General features: G+C 46.8%; 1 protein-coding gene across 4 annotated transcripts in view; it reads right to left on the minus strand.

Moving 5' to 3' along the window:
* The window catches only part of EPB41L4B (erythrocyte membrane protein band 4.1 like 4B), a 149,143-nt gene that overhangs the window by 24,572 nt on the left and 104,321 nt on the right, over window positions 1-20,250 (minus strand). For 2 of the 4 annotated variants that reach the window (XM_084776109.1, XM_084776107.1), the window contains exons 18-22: window positions 14,749-14,874; window positions 10,052-10,119; window positions 6,817-6,915; window positions 3,217-3,394; window positions 1,575-1,652 (exon numbers count right to left, since the gene is read on the minus strand). In XM_084776109.1, coding sequence (XP_084632235.1) covers window positions 1,575-1,652; window positions 3,217-3,394; window positions 6,817-6,915; window positions 10,052-10,119; window positions 14,749-14,874 — 549 coding nt within the window. Of the gene's footprint in view, window positions 1-1,574; window positions 1,653-3,216; window positions 3,404-6,816; window positions 6,916-10,051; window positions 10,120-14,748; window positions 14,875-20,250 lie in introns of all 4 variants that reach the window. The other 2 variants (XM_084776108.1, XM_084776106.1) reach the window with 1 other exon arrangement.

The raw sequence follows: 20,250 nt of genomic DNA on the forward strand, positions 1-20,250 counted from the left end.
CTCTCCCTGGCTTCCAGTTCCTGCCAAGCATATATCCCTTCACATAAGTTCCTCAGAGCTCAGCTGTCTCCTCCGCTCTCCTTCATAGGCTCTCAGGATGCTCCTTGACAGTTCCCTGAGCTCTCTGCCCAGCTGCCTTCCAGCTAAACTGGGTGTTCTTGGGTGGCTCCCACAAGGCACTCCTGGACAAGAGGCTTCAGCTGGGATGTGTCTGGGAGCTCCTGGCCCAGGCTTGTTACTTTCTGACTTTCCTCTGTGTCCCTTGTTCCCTTCCCCATCCTGGAAATCACTTCTTCTCAAAGTGGAAAATTCACCAAAAAAGAGGCCAAGTGTTCTCCAAGGCAACGCACACAGCACAGGGGTAGGGACCAGATTCCGGGGCTTCCAGATCCCATGTGGTCTCGTGTGGTTTGTCTGTTGCAGCATCTTAGTTTCTGCATTGGTGCCAAAGGCTGATGAGGCCAAGCTGAAAGGCCCATCAGTTGTGGTAACCTCGTCGGAAAGGCAGGGGAGAAGGGCGCTTTGGTCTTGGCTGCCTATCTAAGGAGAAGGCTGGAAATAACCATGACACTTGCTCGGTTGTGATGGTCCCCATGCAGCTCTCAGCTGCTGTTAGGCTGGTTCAACTTACAAGGCACAAAAGATGGCTGAAGAAACGATAAGCACTGGTGTCTACCCACACTCTCCTAAAAGCCCGTGGAAGAGCCTTTCTTCTGAAAGCTGATGCCCAGTCTCTCCCTGGGCATCTCCCATGCAGCTCTTTCTTTCATGGTGCTTGGCCACTCATCAATCTGACTTTCCAACTACTCTTGAGCTGCCCTCTAACCAGGAGCTGTCCTGTAAGTAAGTCCAAAGCTCTCAGAAGGTAGGTTCTGACTGGATTCATATTTTACCTCATAACCCAAATGGCGATTTACATCCAGCCCAAAGTGGACCATGCTCTGTGTGCAGTCCTACTGAGATATCAGCCCGAGCCCAGCTGAAAGGTATTTCCAGGTTTGCTAGCCTGCCTCCTTTAATGTTCTATCCTGTGAGTTCGAGGCCAGCCTGGTCTACAAAGTGAGTCCAGGACAGCCCAAGGCTACACAGAGAAACTCTGTCTTTAGGGGGAAAAAAGGAGTTTCTAAGCTGCCAAAGTCCCACTATCCCTAAGGGAAGACCTGTAGGCAGAGGAAAGATGATGGTAGGAGGCCTAAGGGGTCTGGAAAGCCAGAGAAGAGCCTTGAGCCGATGTTTCAGACCAGATGGATTGCCAGAAGCAACAGCAAGAGGTGGGCATGCAGGGCGCAGCCCAGGAAGCCAGGAAGCTGAGACCCAAGCATGGAGGAGCCCTGCTACACTTGAGGAGCAGCGTACAGGCACAAGCAGGACCCTTCTGAGGAGATAGAGCAAGCACCCCCTCCATCAAGGGCCCCTAAAAGTGATGGGGTCCTGGTGTCTGGCCCTCCTTGGAAGCTGCCAGGACAAATGGGAGCCCTCCAAGTGGCTCTGGCCGCGCCTCCATTCTCCCACTGCCAGAGGCGGCTACAGTACGGCCCGTGGCCTTTCTGCTTTTAGCAAAAGAAGACATTTACCAGAGGAGTGGCCTCTGTGAAGTCCATCAGCAGGTCACCCGGCCCCAAGGTAAATGGGCCTCCATGGTCAGAGGGACTCTGCGAAGGCAGGAAGAAAATACCCCTGGTTAGTGACTCAGGCAGGGCTCACAAGAAGGAAAGAGGCTCATCTCACTAACACTGAGCTTCCCAGTATGCGACACTCCCCGCCCCACTCTTCTCTCAGCAGTGTACAAATAGGCAGTCTGAACCCCAACTTTCCCCCCAAAATCTTCATGGATAGAAGTAGGGCAAGATGTGATGGTCTGGCCTTTTTAAAGCTACAAAACCATTTTCCTTAAGTGCTTTGAGTTTTTTTTTTTTTTTTTTTTTGAACTGGTTTTGGGAAAAATGCTCTAAAATACATAAATAGAACAAGGAAGCCATCCCTCATGGGAGAGTCATGAGGCTGGAAGGAGCTAACTTGACCGAGAGCATAACAATAGGGAGGGACGCTTGGGGAGGGCGGTGGGGGGAAAACCTCTAAAAGACTGTTCAAGACACCTGCTCGGAGGTCTTGGCTGCACGGGTGGATTCCAGGTCCTCTGAGGGAAGTTTAAAGCACAACTCACAGCCCATCCATTTAATATAATCAGGGCCCTAACATGGAGAGACGGCCAGGAGAGGGAGCCCAGGAGCTTTTGGGAGGATGCAGTAGCTCTCCATGCCACGTTCTAACACTGTGGCGGAAGGGGGGGGGGGAGTTGGGGGGTGGGAGGGGGTGAGGGGCTGGGGGAGCTGGGGGGTGTTTACCCATCTACAGGATACAGGAAAAGAGGCTGGTATGGTCAGACACAAGAGTGAAGCCTGGCACAGTGACTCCTATCTCTAATCCTAGCACTCGGGAGGCTAAGGCAGAAGCCTTCCCATGTGTTCAAGGCCATTCTGAGCTACACAGTAAGTAGCAGACCAGCCAGCTAATGTGACAAAACTTTACCTCAGACAAAACAAAACTCAAAAAAGATGCCCTAATCCAATCTATAGACTGCCAGAGAGCCTGCATCTGTGCCAGTCAATGCTGAGGTGTCCAATCACATTCTTGTGTCTATTTAGACATATGCTCCCCCATACCCAGCTTTAAAGCCATCCAGGGCTACATAGTGATAGAAAACACTACTCCCAAGAATCTCTTAAATATCCCCTAAAGCACAGTGCACACTGTTTTGTTTTATATCATAAAATATCTCTCATAAATGGCTGATATATAGTTTGGGATCAGGGTGCATGAAAATATGTTTTTTCTACTTCCAGTTTAATTGTCAACTCTTTCTTTGGAGCCAACTTTAATCTCATCATTTTAAACTGGCTTCGCTTTTTAGAGACAGGTCTCACACTAGCCTTGAACTCACTACATAGTAGACTACGACCTTGAACTTCTGAACCTGCAGCCACCCCCCTGAGTTGGGAAAACGGGTGAGTGCCACCAAGCCTAGTCTATATGTGCTGGGAATCAAGTACCTGGCTTTAACTCTAACAACTGAATTAAATCATCAGTCTGTTTTCACTGTTTTGAAATGCATGCATACAACTGATTATGCAAAGTTTAAACGCTCAAGGCAAATGCCATTCACTAAGTGTGTATTATGCCTCGGGCTCTCCCCCCTCCACCTCCCCACCCCCCTACCTTGGTCCCTGGGGACAGTGGGCTCTTGACTTCTGACTTCTGAGGCGAGCTGACTTTCTGGATTTTGGGGGATGCCAGTGGCACCGAGACTTGAGTGGCAGACATTGTGGTGGTTGTGGTTGTGGCTGTGGTGGCTCCCACTGCCTCAGCTAGGTCTGGAGGGAGGTCATCTTCATCACTGCGGTTACTAAAAGCACATGAAGCTCTGCTCATTACAATAATACACAGGGTATGAGGGGTTCAGGAAGGGGAAGGGAGGCCAAAGGAGGATGGGGCTCTCCAAATTGATGCCCGCTCAATATCCAGCTTAAAGGACCCAATTTGGGCTGGGTTTTCTGCCATTTGTCTGTGCACTCTTGCACACATGCACACGTGCTTGCATGTGTGTGTGTGTGTGTGTGTGAGAGAGGGGGGGGGGGGCGGGGGGAGAGAGAGATTGTGGTAAAATACACATAACAGGATATTTATCATTTTAACCATTTTTTTTTTTTTGGTTTTTTGAGACAGGGTTTTCCTGTGTAGCCTTGGCTGTCCTAGACTCGCTTTGTAGACCATGCTGGCCTCGAACTCACAGTGATCCACCTGCCTCTGCCTCCTGAGTGCTGGGATTAAAGGTGAGGGCCATCATACCTGGCCATTTTAACCATTTTTTAAAATATATTTTATTGATTTATTCATATCATTTTAACCATTTTTAAATGAACAATTCCAAGTTGGACATGGTGGCACATACCTCTTATCCCAGCGCTTGGTAGGCAGAGGCAGGTGAATCTCTGTGAGCATGAGGCCAGCCTGGTCTACAGAGTGAGTTCCAGGACAGACAGGACTACACAGAGAAACATTGTCTCAAAAACCAAACCAAAAGCAAAAATAAATAAATAAGTGATTTAGTTAACAAACAAACAATTCCATGGCATTAATACATCCATAGCCATTGAGGCATCCCACTATATAGCCCTCAACTTTGCATTAATTCTAACACAAACTCTTTGGTTACTGAGCATCGACTCCCCGTAGACCTCTCCCTAGTAACTGTAAGTCTGATCTTGTCCCCATCTCCATGATCTTGCCTATCCCTAAAGCCTCATGATAGCATGGGATGCTTTTGAAGTCTAGCAGCGCTGTGCTACTCATCAAAATGCCTTCCCCTCTTATGTTGAGAAATGCTCCATGGCTGTACCATAGTTTCTTTTACTCTTGTTCATCTATCTGTCTATCTTTCTTTTTCTTTCTTTTCTTTTTGGTTTTTTCGAGACAGGGTTTCTCTATGTAGCCCTGGCTGTCCTAGAACTCGCTCTGTAGACCAGGCTGGTCTCATACTCACAGAGATCTGCCTGCTTCTGCCTCCTGGGTGCTGGGATTGAAGGCCTGTGCCACCACTGGCCCACCATAACATATTTTCTTAGCTGTGTATATGCTAGTGGACAGTTGGCTGGACACTCATATCACAGTAAGTCAAAGCAGACACAGAGGGTGTGTACTGTAGACTCCGCTTTGGCGAGGCAGCAGGAATCAAACTAATAAATCATCTCTCACTAGTCCTTTATTTTTGTTTTAAGATTTTAAAATTATTATTTTTATTTGTGTGTATATGCATAGATATGTGCATGTGCCTAAGGAGGCCAGAGGTATCAGGTCCTCACGGCTGAAGCCACAGGCAGTTCTGAGCTACATGCTATGGATGCTGGGACCCAAACGCTGGTCCTCTGCAAGAATAGTATGTACTCTGAACCACTGAGCCATCTACCTTGCCTGGTTTTTACTTTATTTTGTAAAAAATAAGTCACACAGTGAGTGATACAAATGAGTAAGGGTGAATACTTTTTTAAAAACCTCATGTAAAAGCACTTTAATCCTAAAAGCAAACTCACTATTTGTTTGTACATAAAAATCCATTTAAAAAAAACATAGCTTATTTCTTACAGTAGGAAGTTATCTAAAATAGGAAAAAGTTCCAAATTCTTCTTTCTAAAAGATTTATTTTTATTTTTTTATTTCTCTGTGTGTGTGTGTGTGTGTGTGTGTGTGTGTGCACGCGCGCGCGCGCGCCCGCCTGCCACATGTGTGCAGGTACTCTCAGAGGCCAGAAGAGGGCATCAGATCCCCTGGAGCTGGAATTACAGGCAATTGTGAGCCACCTGAATTAGCAGGGTGGGGGTGGGGAATGTCCTATGAAAAAGCAGCAAGTGCTTTCAACCACTGAGCCTCCCCTTATATTAAAAAAAAAAAAAAGTCTTGTCTTAACTTAGAACTTACAGCATTTAAAATGTAAAATTCAGCTTTATTTCAGTTTCTGAGGCAATTCATGATAACCTCATAAAATCTTGCTGTTGTTTTATGAGCGTAGCCCAGGCTAACTTCAATCTGCTGCTCTGCCAGGTACTGAGATTGCAGGCGCCTGCCACCACACCTGGCCTAGAAGGCATTCTAATAAGTTTTTGTGGAGAAGGACTTTACCTTCAAACTCTTTTGCTGAGTGCAGTAGTACGAAGGTGGAAACGATTTTATTTTTAAACAAGAGCTGTGAAAAAAATTTCCCTTCCGGGCCACCTACAGTTAGTCATTACTTAAGATGATTACCTAGCCCAAATGGGTGATAATAACATTTTGAATTTTGAAATAAAAGGAAATGCAAACCCTGCCAGGCTTGTCCTGGGGGAAGATTTTCATGGTTTAATTTGTTCCCCAGAGATCATTACAGCTGTTAATTTATCTGAGTTCTCACCACTCTGGTCCTAGAAACCCTGCTGCTATATACCCCAAAGTCTCCATCCAGGTTAGTGGGGTGGCATGTGTCTGCTCTATGACCCCTTGAACATGTGTCTTCACCTTCCGGTGAGGAGCTAACGGCACATCTGCGCTGGCTGTCTGGGGATTGCCTCCGGCACTGCACCCCAACCTTCGCTTTGCATTCTGGATCCGTATACTGTTTCTCAGCAGCACAGCCTCGAACTCACAGAGCTCTGCCTGACTCTGCCTCCTGAGTGCTGGGATTAAAGGTGTGCGCCACCACCACCCGGCTCTAAAGGCTTTTGTGAGAGTCTGGCCAAAGGCTGTGTAATCATCACCCTGTAGTCCTCCTCTAGAGTGTGGACTGGGCCCAGCAATGTTTCCAATACACAGACTATGGCAGAAACATAGGATGTCCTTTCACGTTGTTGGCTTCTTCTCTGCCTCCTTGCACATGCTCTCTGACAGATAAAGCTCACAAGACTCAGGGTAACCTTGGTCCAACAGCCTCCTTGGCCATAGATTATGATAGCAACCATATAAATGAGCCTTCAGAGGCAACCAAGGCCCTAATACGACAATTTGTAGCCTTTTGGGACCCAGAGAGGCTGTGCTAGACTCCCAATCCTCAGCCATTGTGAGGCAGTAGGCATAGAACTCTGGGAACAGTTTACTTGACCATAGTCTGTGAGGACAAATGTACCCACTGTGTGATGTTTTCATGGAGAGATCTCTGGTCCCATTTCAACAAAAATGGAAGTTGGGTGGAGTTCGGGGGGGGGGGTCATCTGAGAAGGTGGCCCGGGTAGGGCTGAGGTGTTTATAACTGAACATTCCTGTGTAGTGGAGGTCGATAGGCCCAGGACTCACAAGCTATATTGCCTTGTTAACCTCCTCACTCTGGGAGGCTTGATTTCCGGCTTCTCCGCAGCTGGCTGGGCGGTCTCCACACGTATAGGAATGGGACTTCTAGAGACATAGGAGGAAAAAACCAACAATTAAAAAAAAAAAACGTTGATGATCTTATATTAGTCTTCTGGACTGCTTCTCAGTTAAAATACAGCTTATCAGTAAGTGGATTCTGGAACTCAAGAAATCCAACCGCCTTTGGCTCAAGTGTTTTACTTAATAACGGAAATTACATTATGAATACAGAAAAGTCCAAACTCAAATGAACAAGCAAACTTCACAGAGATGAGAATATTGTGAGTGGGGAGCTAAATGTAACTGGGTGAGGTACCAAATAAAACTGCCTTGCCTTAAAAGCTCCCCACCCCCTGAATGAGGGTTTGGTTCATAGCCAGGTCTTGTTGTAAAATGAATGAAAACCCCATGGCTAACCCAGATTTAATTCCCAATAACTTGGTAGCCATGATATTAGTCCAATAGGCCACAAGGACTGTAACTATAGTATAAAATGAAGCTACAGTGAACAGTAAATACATCCACAGTATATTGTTTTGTTTGTTTTGCTTGTTTTTTGAGACAGGGTTTCTCTGTGTAGTCGTGGCTGTCTTAGACTCACTTTGTAGACCAGGCTGGCCTCAAACTCACAAAGATCCACCTGCCTCTGCCTCCCAGGTGCTGGGATTAAAGGCGTGCACCACCACGCCAGGCCCCACAGTATATTTTAAGTGAAACTGTATAGTCAGAAGAACTTTAGGACTGTTTCTAAAGCATTTTAATACTGTGTACATGGGGAGATGTGGCTAAAACTGCTTGCTGCCCTTCCAAAGGATCTGAGTTTGATTCCCAGCACCCAAGCTGAATGGTTCACAACTACCCATAATGCCTCTGGGGGATCTGCTGCCCTCTTCTAGCCTCTCAGCCTGCCTAGCACAGGTGTACACACTCATACATAGAAATAAAGTAAAGGCGTTAGGTTTCAAACCTGGGACAAAGGGCTGAGGTGCCTATTTAACCTATCAAAATGGAACTGCCACCAGGTTCCCTACCTGCTACAGGGTATGGCGGCATACCCCACCCCCAACCCTGAACTCTCCAGCCCAGAGGGTTGGGCTGCCCTTCCCCCAGCTGCCCTTCCCTATATAACCCAACCATTTTTGGCTACCCACTCCGTATGTACCTTTGGCCTCATGGCTGCTGCACCTGGTTCCTTGCTCTCCTCTCCTTCCCCTCCCCCTCTCCTCACGCAGCCCTGCTCAGTCTGGTCATGTCCACTCTGGACTCTCTCAGATGTCCCGGCCTCTGGCTGTGCTCTCCCACAGATGTACAGTAAACTTTCTCCTCCACCATACATAAGAGCAGTCATGTCTTTTACTTTCCTTTTTTAATTCCTTTTTTTAAAATTCAAAAATATATTAAATTTTCCTTTTATTTTTCTTCAATCATTTACGACAACCCAATGGCTCTATTTAAAACCTATTTTTTTTAAAAAAAAATGGTCATATTTTTATTTAGTTATTCTCTGAGCATGTGCAAGCGTGTATGTACAAGGCTGGAGAACAGATGGCATGCATGGGTCAGTTCTTCTGTTGTGTGGGTCTGAGGATTAAACTGAGGTTGGCAGGCTTGAGAGCAAGCCTTCTCATTCTGCCAGACCCAAAACAGTGATTTGTAAGAACAGTCTTTAATATATTTTTATAGTCATGACTAATTTCATGCTTTAAAAAAAAAATCAGTAATTATCGCCTACCACTAAAGAGGCAGGGAAACAAGTTGAGGCTCCAAGCAAGGGACCCCTGAGAAATCAATGAACGCCGCTGCGCTTCCATTTTCCCTTCTGTTCAATGCCCCCTTATGTGCAAGTGTGCAGCTAGTGCCTAGTAAATGCTTGATGAATAAACACAGGAAAGAATGAATAAGGAATTTGAACCAATGTGCTGAATTCATGGTTTTCTCAGGCCAGAACCCCAGGGTTAGCTGCACATGGTCCCTGAAATGACCCCATCTCCTAGGGTTCTCAGCCTGAGGCAGGGAAGACCACCAAAGTGAGAGACTGAGTGGAGGCCTGGCTAAATGCGGGGTACCATCCTCACCACCCATACATAGCAGGGGTCCCAGCAGAAGGACAAAGGGGTAGGGACCAGAAGGGAAGCAGGGAATGACAACTGTCAGGAGGGACCTCAGGCTGAGTTTACTCTGCAGGCAATGACTGTGACTAAAGGTTTTAGTTTGGGAGTGGTCTGCATTGCAGACAGGTCCTCAGAGCCTTGAGCTGGACTCCAGCCTGAACTAAGTCCCTGCGAAGTCCAGGCTGGAGCGTATCCCTGAAGCATGCAAACTTGGATCAAGGACACAAACGGGTAGTCATAAGACAACATAGAGAAATGCTAGCTTCTGCTTTGAGCATCAATCGAGTGTAGCGATTCTTTGTGACACCCAGGCATTCACTAAAATGCCTTTCCCTGCCCCACCCCCACCCCCACGCCCATCCACCCATACACAGGATCTCAAGGACTGGGTGGTGGGTCTCGGGAGTCTAGTGTTTGTTTTATTCATCTGTTTTGCATAGTTGGGGATCGAAACTCAGGGCCTTAAGCATGCTAGGCAGGACCTGGAATTTTTCAATAAGAAATTCTGTTGTACCTTAGATGGGAGCACCTCAGGGAGTCCTCTGAGGAGCACGTGATGTAGACCACGGAAATGGCAATAAGACTGCCATGATGATAGGGTGTCAGTCACTAGGCCTGAGGGGAGATTCCCCTGGGGCATGGGGTGGTGAAGATGGTGGCTGAGAGGTCAATGAACCCATGTGGTTCCAGTTCTGACAAAGCCCAAGGAAGAGCAGTGAGCAGAAGGCAGCCAGGGAAGGGACATCTTTCCTGTATTATCAAGGATGACTCCAGTCTGAGAGCAGAGCTTGGAGCATCTTTCCTCGGGGGAGGCAGCTCTACGTGCTTCAGAAGCCACCGGAGGAAGCTGAGGAGGAGGCTGAGTTCTTTGCTAGCCCAGCAGGCAGCAAGGTTAAACTGGGGGCCAGCAGCCGTCTCCAGGCTGAAAGGAAGTCTGTCCACTCTCAGCTTTGTTTTCCCATCTCTGCTTTGGTCACCCAGCTCCCCCAAGAGGAATGCTTCCGGCATAACCACCATAACGCAGAGGGCACAGTGTCATTTCCCCCAAACTCGAACAAGAAACAACAGACCTGACATTTGTGTCCTGGAGACTCGATTTCTTATTGATATTTACAAATGGGGGCTCCTCTTTTCCAATCTGTTGAAGAAAACAGGTTAGTCAAGTGTAAATAGCTGGGCAGGGCAGGTCTTCTGCGTTCAAAGGCTCACAGAGGCGGGAAGGACCACAGAGGCAATTCATCAACTGTTTAGTCAATCACAAACTTACTCTGTTTTCACAGTGAACTACATAAAAGAAGTTTCCTTGAGTCATTCGCCCTAGCGAGGATTAAGATGTGAACCACGCAAACACAATCAATCCTTACAGTCACACTCTTACCAAGCACTTGCTATGTGTCAGTTCCTGCCTGAATAAGAAAGGGATGGTGTGGGACCAGCAGCCCCGCAGTTCAATCCCTGGCGTCACTCTATGTATCAGGAACCAGAACGGGCTACAGGCTCAAGTGGCATTCACAATTAGAACGCTAAAAGGAACTTGGAATCCTGTACATCCAAGGAACAAACCCGGAAGGAATGATGTCATTTGATTTTGATACAAATCTTCTCTTCCTCCCTCCGGCGAGTCCCTGAGAATGACAAGGGAGGAAGGACGCCCACACAGCCAGCCAGATAGCATGTACACGCCAGTCAGTGGGGGAGATGCCCAGCCCACAGCCCTCATGCTCTGAGTAGGTGTTCAGTAATGTCACGGAGGGCGCGGAAGTCCACACGTGGATCCAGCTCCAGTTCCTGTCAGAGTGTACGGCCAGCCACAAGTCAGGTCCACTGGCTTCCTTTCCATCTTGCCTGTGCTCTGCACTGACCCAGTAGGATGCTGGGCTGCATACAGCACCTCTCCATCACAAACTCTCAAGCCACGCTAAACCAGGGATTCCTGCGGTAGGGTCTTGCAATCCTGAGAACACTAGTTCTGTGAGCGGGAGCCACTACAAAGTGGTCCATGCCACCAGAGGGAAGGGAAATAAAGTAAAGCAGGTTCCTCTCCCGCAGGACTTCTTGGAATCTATGAGGCTAATAGGCTGCTTTGAAGGGCAAGGTGGAGTGGTCACATCATCTCTAGAGTGGTCAGTGAGCATCCTGCAGGGCCAGCATTCCCGGGATTATTGATCTCACGCCTGCCTCTCTTCTCGTCCACTGCTTTCAGGCCCTTGCACTCTGTCTAGCCAGGATAGCTTTCTTTTCTTTGGGTCTATTTCCCCTCCTTTCCCACACTTTCCAAAATGAATTCCTTTTGACACAGAATACATCTTCTCTAAGCTGAAACCTGGATCCTCCACAGAGGATTCGTGCAGCACAAGACCCCTGGGGACACGGCAGAGCTTCCTAATATGCATAACATTGACTTTCTAAACAATGAAACATGTACCAGTTTTATTTGCTTGGTGATAGTACAAAACAGCACACCTGAGAATGACACGAGAACAGTTAAGACAATCAGGTGTGACTGTGACTTGAAATAGCTGAGGTTTTTTTTTAAGTGTATTACACTCATGTCTATGGGTGTGCACTTGTGCACGTGTGCACTTGCCCAGTGTGCACATGGAGGCCAAAGGACCACTAGGGGGAGCTGGTCTTCTTCTTCCACCATGGAGATGTTAGGCATGAGACTCGGGTAATGAGGGTTGGCACCAAGTGCCCTTATCATTTGAACCATTCCACCAGCCCCGAGATCACTCAGTTTGAGGTGAAGCATCACCCTGACTGTTCTGTAAAGAGTGTCACCGCCATCGTTGACAGCCATCAGTGTCCCCGATAATTCCCTAACCTCAGTCTGTGGTTGTTCCTGTTTGTATGCCCGTGAGATAATGTAAGACACTGGCCAGCAGCTCCTTGGTGTCCTTTACTTTTCATAGTTACCTAGGGTGGTGGCCTTTAATTTGTTTTGTTGGGTTTCTTTAATTTGTGAGTGTGTGAACTGTACGAGTGTGTAGTGTACGTGCATGAGTGTGTTCAGGTATGCAGAGGCTAGAGAAAGGAGTCAATTACCGTCTGCCTTTAAGGTCTCTTGCTGAACCTGGGGCTAGTGGCTTTTCAACAAGGCTGGCACCCAGGCAGCCCCAGCAACCCTTCTGTTTCCACCCCAATAAGTACTGGGGTAACAGGCATGGGCAGGGTCACACCTGGCTTGTATAAGCATGCTGGGATCTAAATTCCAATCCTCAAGCTTAAAAACAAAAATAAAACAAAAAAAAAAAAAAGCTTTTAGCCTCTGAGTTGTCTCTTCTGCCCCTTGAGAAGAAATCTTTTTGCGGGGGAGGTTTTCGAGACAGGGTTTCTCTGTGTAGCCTTGGCTGTCCTGGATTCATTTTGTAGACCAGGCTGACCTTGAACTCACAGCGATCCACCTGCCTCTGCCTCCCTAGTTCTGGGACTATGTTGTCTCAAGCTGGGCTCTAGCTCTTGTGCTTAGGAGACTTTTCTGTGTCAACCTCCCAAGTCCCTGGGACTTCAGGTATATACCACCAGACCCAGCTGGCCCCCCACTTTTCAAACTAAACAACTGAGGCTCAGAAAAGTCAATGGATGATTTTACAGTGAGATTACTAAGAAATAGATCAGGACTCAAACCAGAGCCAGTACTTGTCAACTTGCGGGTCACAACACCTTTGGTGATCAAACGGCCGTTTCACAGGGGTCACACATCACATACTTACATTATGATTCATAAAATAGCAACATTTCAGTTATGAAGTAGCAGCAAGATAATTTTATCGTTGGGAGTCACTACAATATGAGGAACTGTACTAAAGGGTCGCAGCATTAGGGAGGTTGAGATCTCCGAAGCAGACCATCTGGCTTTCCAGCACCTAGTCTATACTTCCGGTTTACAGCACAGCTTCCCAGTGGAAGAACCCTTGTAAGCTTGCTCTTGTTCCCCGAGGCATCTTCTGGCAGGATTTAAATCATATAGACCATTATAGGTGTAAATAGAGAATGAAGATATTACTGAGAATGTATTCTTGGCAATGTAATTATACATAGTATATTCATAAGGACTGTCAATGTCAATTCTTACATATTGTTCTAACGAGCTCCTGGACAACTGTAGCTTACTAATATTCTCTTTTTACTGTGTGTGTATGTGTGTGTGTGTATGTGTGTGTGTGTGTGTGTATGTGTGTGTGTGTGGTGTGCAGGAATATGCTTGACATGTGGAGGTCAGAGGACAACTTTAAGGGACTGAACTCAGAGGGTGGTGGCAAGCAACTTTAGCCACCGAATCACTCTGTCAGCCCAACCATACCTTTTTATGTGCTGTTTCCAGGGTGGGGATAGACAATGGGTTTCTCCTCGAATGGCAGCAGTGACTAGTGTCACTGCCTTAGAACCCTCATTTAGTGTAATTAATGGTTACTATGGAGCCAGTGATACATGCTATGCTGCCAGTCAGAGGCCTTATGGCAGGTATTACCCTATCATCTCCAAATTTACCCCTCCTCCTTGGACTTGAGCGAGCAAAGAGCGGTCCCTTTGCCAACAGGGGGCGCTAGAGAGGTGGAATTCTTGGCTTCATATTCTTAGGGGTTACCCCAGCCTGGTTTCTTCAAGTCTGGTGCCCCACTCCTCCTTGGGAACATCTAAGTCAGGTCATAGTATCATGGCCCTGGGAAATCCAGTGTCATCCTATCCATCACAGACACAGCATCGGCAGAATGACACCATGTCCCTGCCCCATTGGTTGCTCATGAAGTCAGATGCCAGAGCAGGGCGTGGGGACCTGGTCTCAGGAGTCTAAGTTTTGTCCGCGTGGGACTCGGAATCCAGGCACTCCAATGTCTGTATTTGCAGAAACTTTGCCTACCCTCAGCGCCCCCCCCACCCCCCCACGCTCTTGGGATGGAAAGTGCCTCCTGGAGTCGCCACCTCCAGTCCCTTGGAGTAGGGTGACTCAAAGTGCAGTTCGGGGAGCTGGTTAGGCAGGCAGATCATGAGCCCCCACACTGACTTCCTGAACCCTTGGGGATGGGACACAGTTCTGCTGAGGGCCCTTATGCAACTAGCACGTAAGAACTGCTGTCTCTGCAAAGGCGCAGACTCTGACTCTGTTGCTGCCTTTGGATCCCTTTCCCCTAACTGGCTGCCTTGTCTAGCCTCAACTGGGGAAGATGCGCCAAATCCTAGGCAACCTGATATGCCAAGGCTGGTTGGTATCCACGGGAGGTCTCCCATGGGGAGGGGTAGGTGGTGGGAGTGAAGGGCAGGATTGGGAGGAGAGGAGGGAGGGGAAATGTGATTGGGATGTAAAGCAAATAAATAACCTAATAATAATAATAAAGAACCACTGGCTCCCACATCTCTGTCTTCCATTCATTTGCATAAGTAATAACCACACCCAGTTAGTAATTCTTTGCATTAAAACCCAGGTTTCCTTGAGTTAGTGAGACAGCTCAGCATGCAAAAAGTGCCCGCTGCCAAGGCTGAGAACCAGAGTTCGAGCCTCGGGACCCCCACATGGTGGAAAGAGAGAGCTGACTCCTACAAGTGGTCCCCTGACCTCCACAAGCACTCCATGCATGGAGCCCTGCTCTCCTCCTCAGAAAGAAATAAAATAAAATGAAATTAAAAATAAAATAAAATCCAGGCTCCCATCCTAAGAAGTGGTGCCTATCTCCATACTGGACCTTGACTGGTGTTGCGTCCCTGTCCTCCTGTGTGGCACTGAGGAAACCCTGTCACATGAAACTGAAGGAACATTCACGCCACATACCTGGGCATTCACACGAGAGGCATTCTCCAGCTGTGCTTTCAAAATGTTACACTTCACGTGATCTGCCACGGGCGAAGGCAGCAGTGGGGTCTGAAGTGTCTTCTCAGGAACTTTCTTTTCCTCGGCCTGAGATAAAGCAGGATGCGGGTGACACATTGTGAGCAAACAGAAAACACATGATAACGTTCCCCAACAACCACAGCGGGAGCTAAGTGTCTGTGTGTGTGTGTGTGTGCGTGTGTGTGTGTGTGTGTGTCCTGCTACACTTCCATTTCTGCTGCTAGTTTCCAGTGCAGAGGCTTTACACACATCACCATACTCTCTAGTGAGGGAGGGACTGGTCTAAGACAGGAAGGGGCCCTTCAGAATCAGGCAGCAAGAACCAGAGACAGGGCAAGCCACAGCTTCCTCTCCCTGAGCCCAGCCTCGAGCTATCCCCACATGCTACCTCAGAGACAGCAAGATGTGCCACTGATTTGCAGGATAAAGAAAAGAACATGAAATGCTTGCTAATATTTGTTCAGTAAATCTTGCTGAAAACCATGACTCTCAACAAGGAATTTATATCTCTGTTACTTTCTTAATCAATTTAATTTCTATGCAACAGATGGGATCCAGGGCCTCGTGTTCTATGGTACACACACACACACACACACACACACACACACACACACACACACACACACACCCCTTCCCCCAGCCCGTGTATTGTTGACTTGAGGAATTTGGTACCAATTTTATAATTTTCTTCCATCTCCTAAGTATTAAGTTGTAGTGGGAGTTTTGGTTTCATTTAAAACTCAGTTATGTAATGTAAATATGTTTTTCTTTTACTCCCAGGTGTGGGATATGAGGCTGCTTTAGACTGTCCACAGCAGTAGACTATTTGTCTCCTGCGGGTTCTGAGAGGGACGTGATCTTTGCCAGCTGCTGATAGTTTAATTCTGGGGACTCTGAGAGGGAATAAATGCCAGAGCCAGGAGAGGAACGGGGTGGTGGTGGTGAGGGGGGGGGCTCTGAGGAAAAAGGCGCTGCTGCTCCCCGCTCCCGCTGCTGCTCCCCGCTCCTGCTGCTCTTGGTTGCTGTTGATGCAGTTTGAGGAGAAGATGTTGGAAATATTCTATGAAGATTGAACTTGCCCCAGGGAACCATAGTACCCTAGCCAGCAGGAAGAAGCTCAAGAAACCGACACCCCCTTTCCCCACTCTCCCCAAAAGAAGGTTTTCTTTCTCTCCTATCTGATGTTGGGGTGTTGGAAAGGATTGGGGTGGAGAAAGGAGGTAGAGGCATAAGAAACCCAAATAAAATAGATTTTAAAAATACAAGTAACAGTAAGTGAATACATCCCTTAATTTCATGTGGCTCAATTAAGATGGATTGCCCTAAGATTACATACTTATACTTGAATCATGTTCAAAGAAAAACATCTTTGAAATCCAAGGCTTTGTAACGACTATTGTAGTAGACATGATATTTACATGGTGGTTAAAATAAAAGCTATTCATCTCTACGTGTAGCCCTGAAATGATCTTAAATGACATCCAAGCCACTTCAGGGAAATAATGTCTGATTGCTCACTATACTGTAGGTCATGGTCATTGCACATCCCAGCACAATATGGTGCTAGACCTAGACTTGGTGTCTAATAAACACTTCATATAGACAATTATGGTGACACCCACTTATTATCAGAAGAGATATGTGCTTAATAAGAAATGCGCAAGACCTCATGATTGCTAATGCCAATTCAGTGGTCTCAGGAGGCAGTCTGGCAGGTCAGCCACCGTGCGCCAAGGCAAGAAGGGAATGTTCTAAAATCCTCAACTTCCTCAAGTTCTGAACTTGTCATTCAGTAGATGAAGGCCAGGCCTGGTTAGGCATGGTGGCACTTGTCTACTACCCTAGCACTCAGGAGGAGGACACTGGAAGATGTTGAGTTCACGATGAGCAGGGCCCATATAATGAGACCCTGTTTCAGAAAACCAAAAGTCCCATTGATTATCTTGGTATCCATTGTAGAAAAACCATGAAAGCCACGGAGGAAGTGCAGGGCAAGAGGCTAGCTAAGGTATGTAATCATTTAAAAAAAAAATAGGGCAAAGAATCCAGTTTCCTCAAGGAAGCTCCAATAAACAAGAAGAGCCATTTAGTTACAAACAGACAAAGGCAAGTGTTCTCAAATAAACTTTCAGTCCTTTCTCTGTAGGGGACTATCAAATTGATGATGACAATGATGATAATGGTAACGACCATGATATTGATGGCGGCAATCAAAATAATAATGACGATGATGACAACGATGGTCATGGTGATGATAATGATGACCACAATGATGATGGTGATGATAAAGAAAAATGCCGGTACCTGACATGTACTAATAGCTTATGTACTAATAGCCAGCCATTGGCCACATATTTCATGTGCAGGACTCACTGGAGTCTCATTTTTCCATCCTATTTGGAGGTAGGTATCTTTTAAGTGTTTTCTTAAAGTTTTTATTTATTCATTTTAATGTGTGGGTGTGTGGGGATGGGCGAATCAGAGGACAACTATGGAGAATCAGTTCTCTCCTTCTACCACGAGGGACCATGTGTGAACATAGGCTTGGCAGCAGCATCTTGCTAAACCACTTTTGCTGGCTTCTCTTGCTGGTACCTTCATCAGACAGCTATGGGCTGGTGATAAAGTTCGGTGGAGCCCAAGGTTCAATTCCAAGCTCTCCTCCTTCAAAAGGGAAAGATTCACATGATCAGAAGAGAAAGCAAAATATCACTTACTCCAATATGCAGATGAGAAAAAAAAAACAAAGCAGGGCCATGGGATGCCGCAGAGGGAAACAGAAAGGTCAAGGTCTAGAAATGGAGCTTCTGATGAAGCCCAAAGCCAGAACTCCCAACCAGCCAACCACGCTAGCTCCCTAACCTCTCTCCTGTGCCATCTCCACCTTCATAAGAACTTCAGATGCTCAGTGAGAAAAGAGAAGAGCATGAACAGCTTTTTCAAGCTAGATTCTGTAGTTAGAAAAGAAAATCCAGCAAGGTATGTCTGGGATGTGAGAAAAGTAATAATACTAAAACATCATGTTGGCCTTGGAAAAAATGGCACATCTGATTAGATTCATTATCCGAAGGGATGGAGCATTTTCCTTTAGGAAAATAAGTAATTTACATACAAATTGTTGTCTTGAAAGGTAAGGATTACAGTGTGGGTTTTGGGTAATTTATTTTGTGTTTGTAAATCAGCTACATTAATTATTTCATACTTGGATGGACTTTTTTCATAGATATATTAAGAGTTCATTTGTAGTTGGTTTTAATTTGGGGAGCGGCATGTTGGCAAACAGGAACTTAACAAGTTAGGAACCCATTAGGGGGTTTTGACAGTGGCTTACAGGGAAATGGTTATCTGACAGTAAAATGAAGACCTACTTAAAATAATGGAATGCTGCTAAAATAAGAAAAGGATTCAGCATTGGTGCCCCACCTCCCTTAAGTTAGTTAACCTAACCTGCTATTTGGGACACACAATTCAGGCTGGCTCACTCCTGTCCCAGCCCAAACAGTACTGCTCAGCTACATGAGTCACCTCCACGGAAGACCAGTATGAAATCTGAAAAATGAGTGCATCTGTAAGGTACTTGCCTCCCAAGTGTGAGGGCCTGAATTTGGATTCCCCAGGAGCTACATACAAAGCCGGGCAGGGTGGGGGCGTGTCTGTTATCTCGCTGATGACAAGAGGTTGAGACCTGCAGATCCTTGGAAGCCCACAGGACCAGCTAGCCTGGCCTGAGTAGTGAAGTTCCAGGCCAATGAGAGACCAGTCTCTAATAAAGGTGCAAGGTGCCTGAGGACCAACACACAAGGCTGTCCTCTGTCTTCCACACATTCATACTTCTACACCCGCGCATGCACCCCACAATGTCATGAATATGTGCATCTGCATGCACATACACAAAAAGGTGTCTCCACGGGACATTACAAGACCACAGTTCCAGCCTGGAGGATGGCTCCAACTCTGTTGTGTTGCCTGTTTTGGAAACACCATATTTTATATTCAGTTTGAAATGTGGAAAGAGACTACATAATCTAAGGTGGCATTAAAGAGTCAAGACATACAAATGAGTGACAATGGGGGGATTATAACTAGAGATAGGCCATCTGTTTGGGGAAGCTGTCTGGGGACAAGGAAATAATCAGATGTATATTAAAACTTGTGGGAAGGAGTGTAAGCTTTGTCACAGGTAAAAAGCAGTCTTGGCTTTGCCCTTGGACACACCACAGATACTCCCTGAGATTAACCTTGAGATAGACTGGGTGGAGCCATCCTGGGCCTGGAATTCAAGAAGTGGACCTGGACTATTGTGTGTCTAATCTACCCTCAATGGGAGAGGGAGACCACCCCTTACACGGGACAGACAGGCAGGCGGAGAGGACAGAGAGGAGCAGCAGGTTGAGACTGGGCTTGTGGATCCAGACGAGGATCAGCGAACAGGCCAGACCAGCGCACAGGCCAGAGACACCAAGGGACCCGTCCCGTGGAACGGATGCCGAAAGGTTCTCTCTTTTTTCCCTCTTGTGTAAGCTAGTTGGGTTGTATAATAAAGTTTAATTGTTAAAAAGCAGAGCCAACAGAAACTGTTGATACAGATAATTAACACATGGGAAATCTGATGAGAGGGAAATAGCTCCTGTCATCTTGGGTACCACTTGAAAAAAAAAAAACGTTGGGAAAATCCTTAAATGAAGAACAGTGAGTTAGAGAACCATAGAAGAATGGAATTAGAGGTGGGTCCATCTTTGATGTGGGGGGGGGAAAGACCCACTGAAGCCAGTGGTTCCCATTTGAGGTGTCATGCTTACCGTGGAGACCTACTGCAAGAAACAGCATGAGCATGTGCACAGCTGTGCATACTCAGGTCAGGATAACTTGTGGGAGTCAGCCCTCTCCTTTTTCCATGTGAAACCCAGGGATTAAACTCAAGTTGACAAGGTTGGGTGCAAGTGCCTTTGCCTACTAAGCCAGCACATTGCCTCCCTCCCCAAAATGCTTTCTTTTTTTTTTAAAGATGTATTTATTTATTAACCTGTAGGCAGGCAGTTCTCTACCTGCATGAAGAGGGCATCAGATCACTTTATAAGTGGTTGCGAACCACCATGTGGTTGCTGGGAATTGAACTCAGGACCTCTGGAAGAGCAGTCAGTGCTCTTAACCTCTGAGCCATCTCTCCAGGCCCCAGAATGCTTTCTTAATAATTAAGAAACACATAGGGGCTGAAGCTGGGGCTCGCTTGGTAGAATACTTACCTACTGTGTACAAAGCCTTGGGTTTTATTCCCAACACCACATAATTTGGGCATGGTGGTGCATGCCTGCAACCCCACCAATGGGGAGGTAGAGGAAGGAGGATCAGAGTTCAAGGCCATCCTGGGGTCCATAGCAAGTTCAAGGCCAACACTTTGGTAACATGATACATTGTATCAAGAAAAAAATTTTTTGCAAGCCA

Source organism: Acomys minous, assembly GCF_964271855.1.
Source record: "Acomys minous genome assembly, chromosome: 1".
In the NCBI taxonomy this organism is placed as follows: domain Eukaryota; kingdom Metazoa; phylum Chordata; class Mammalia; order Rodentia; family Muridae; genus Acomys; species Acomys minous.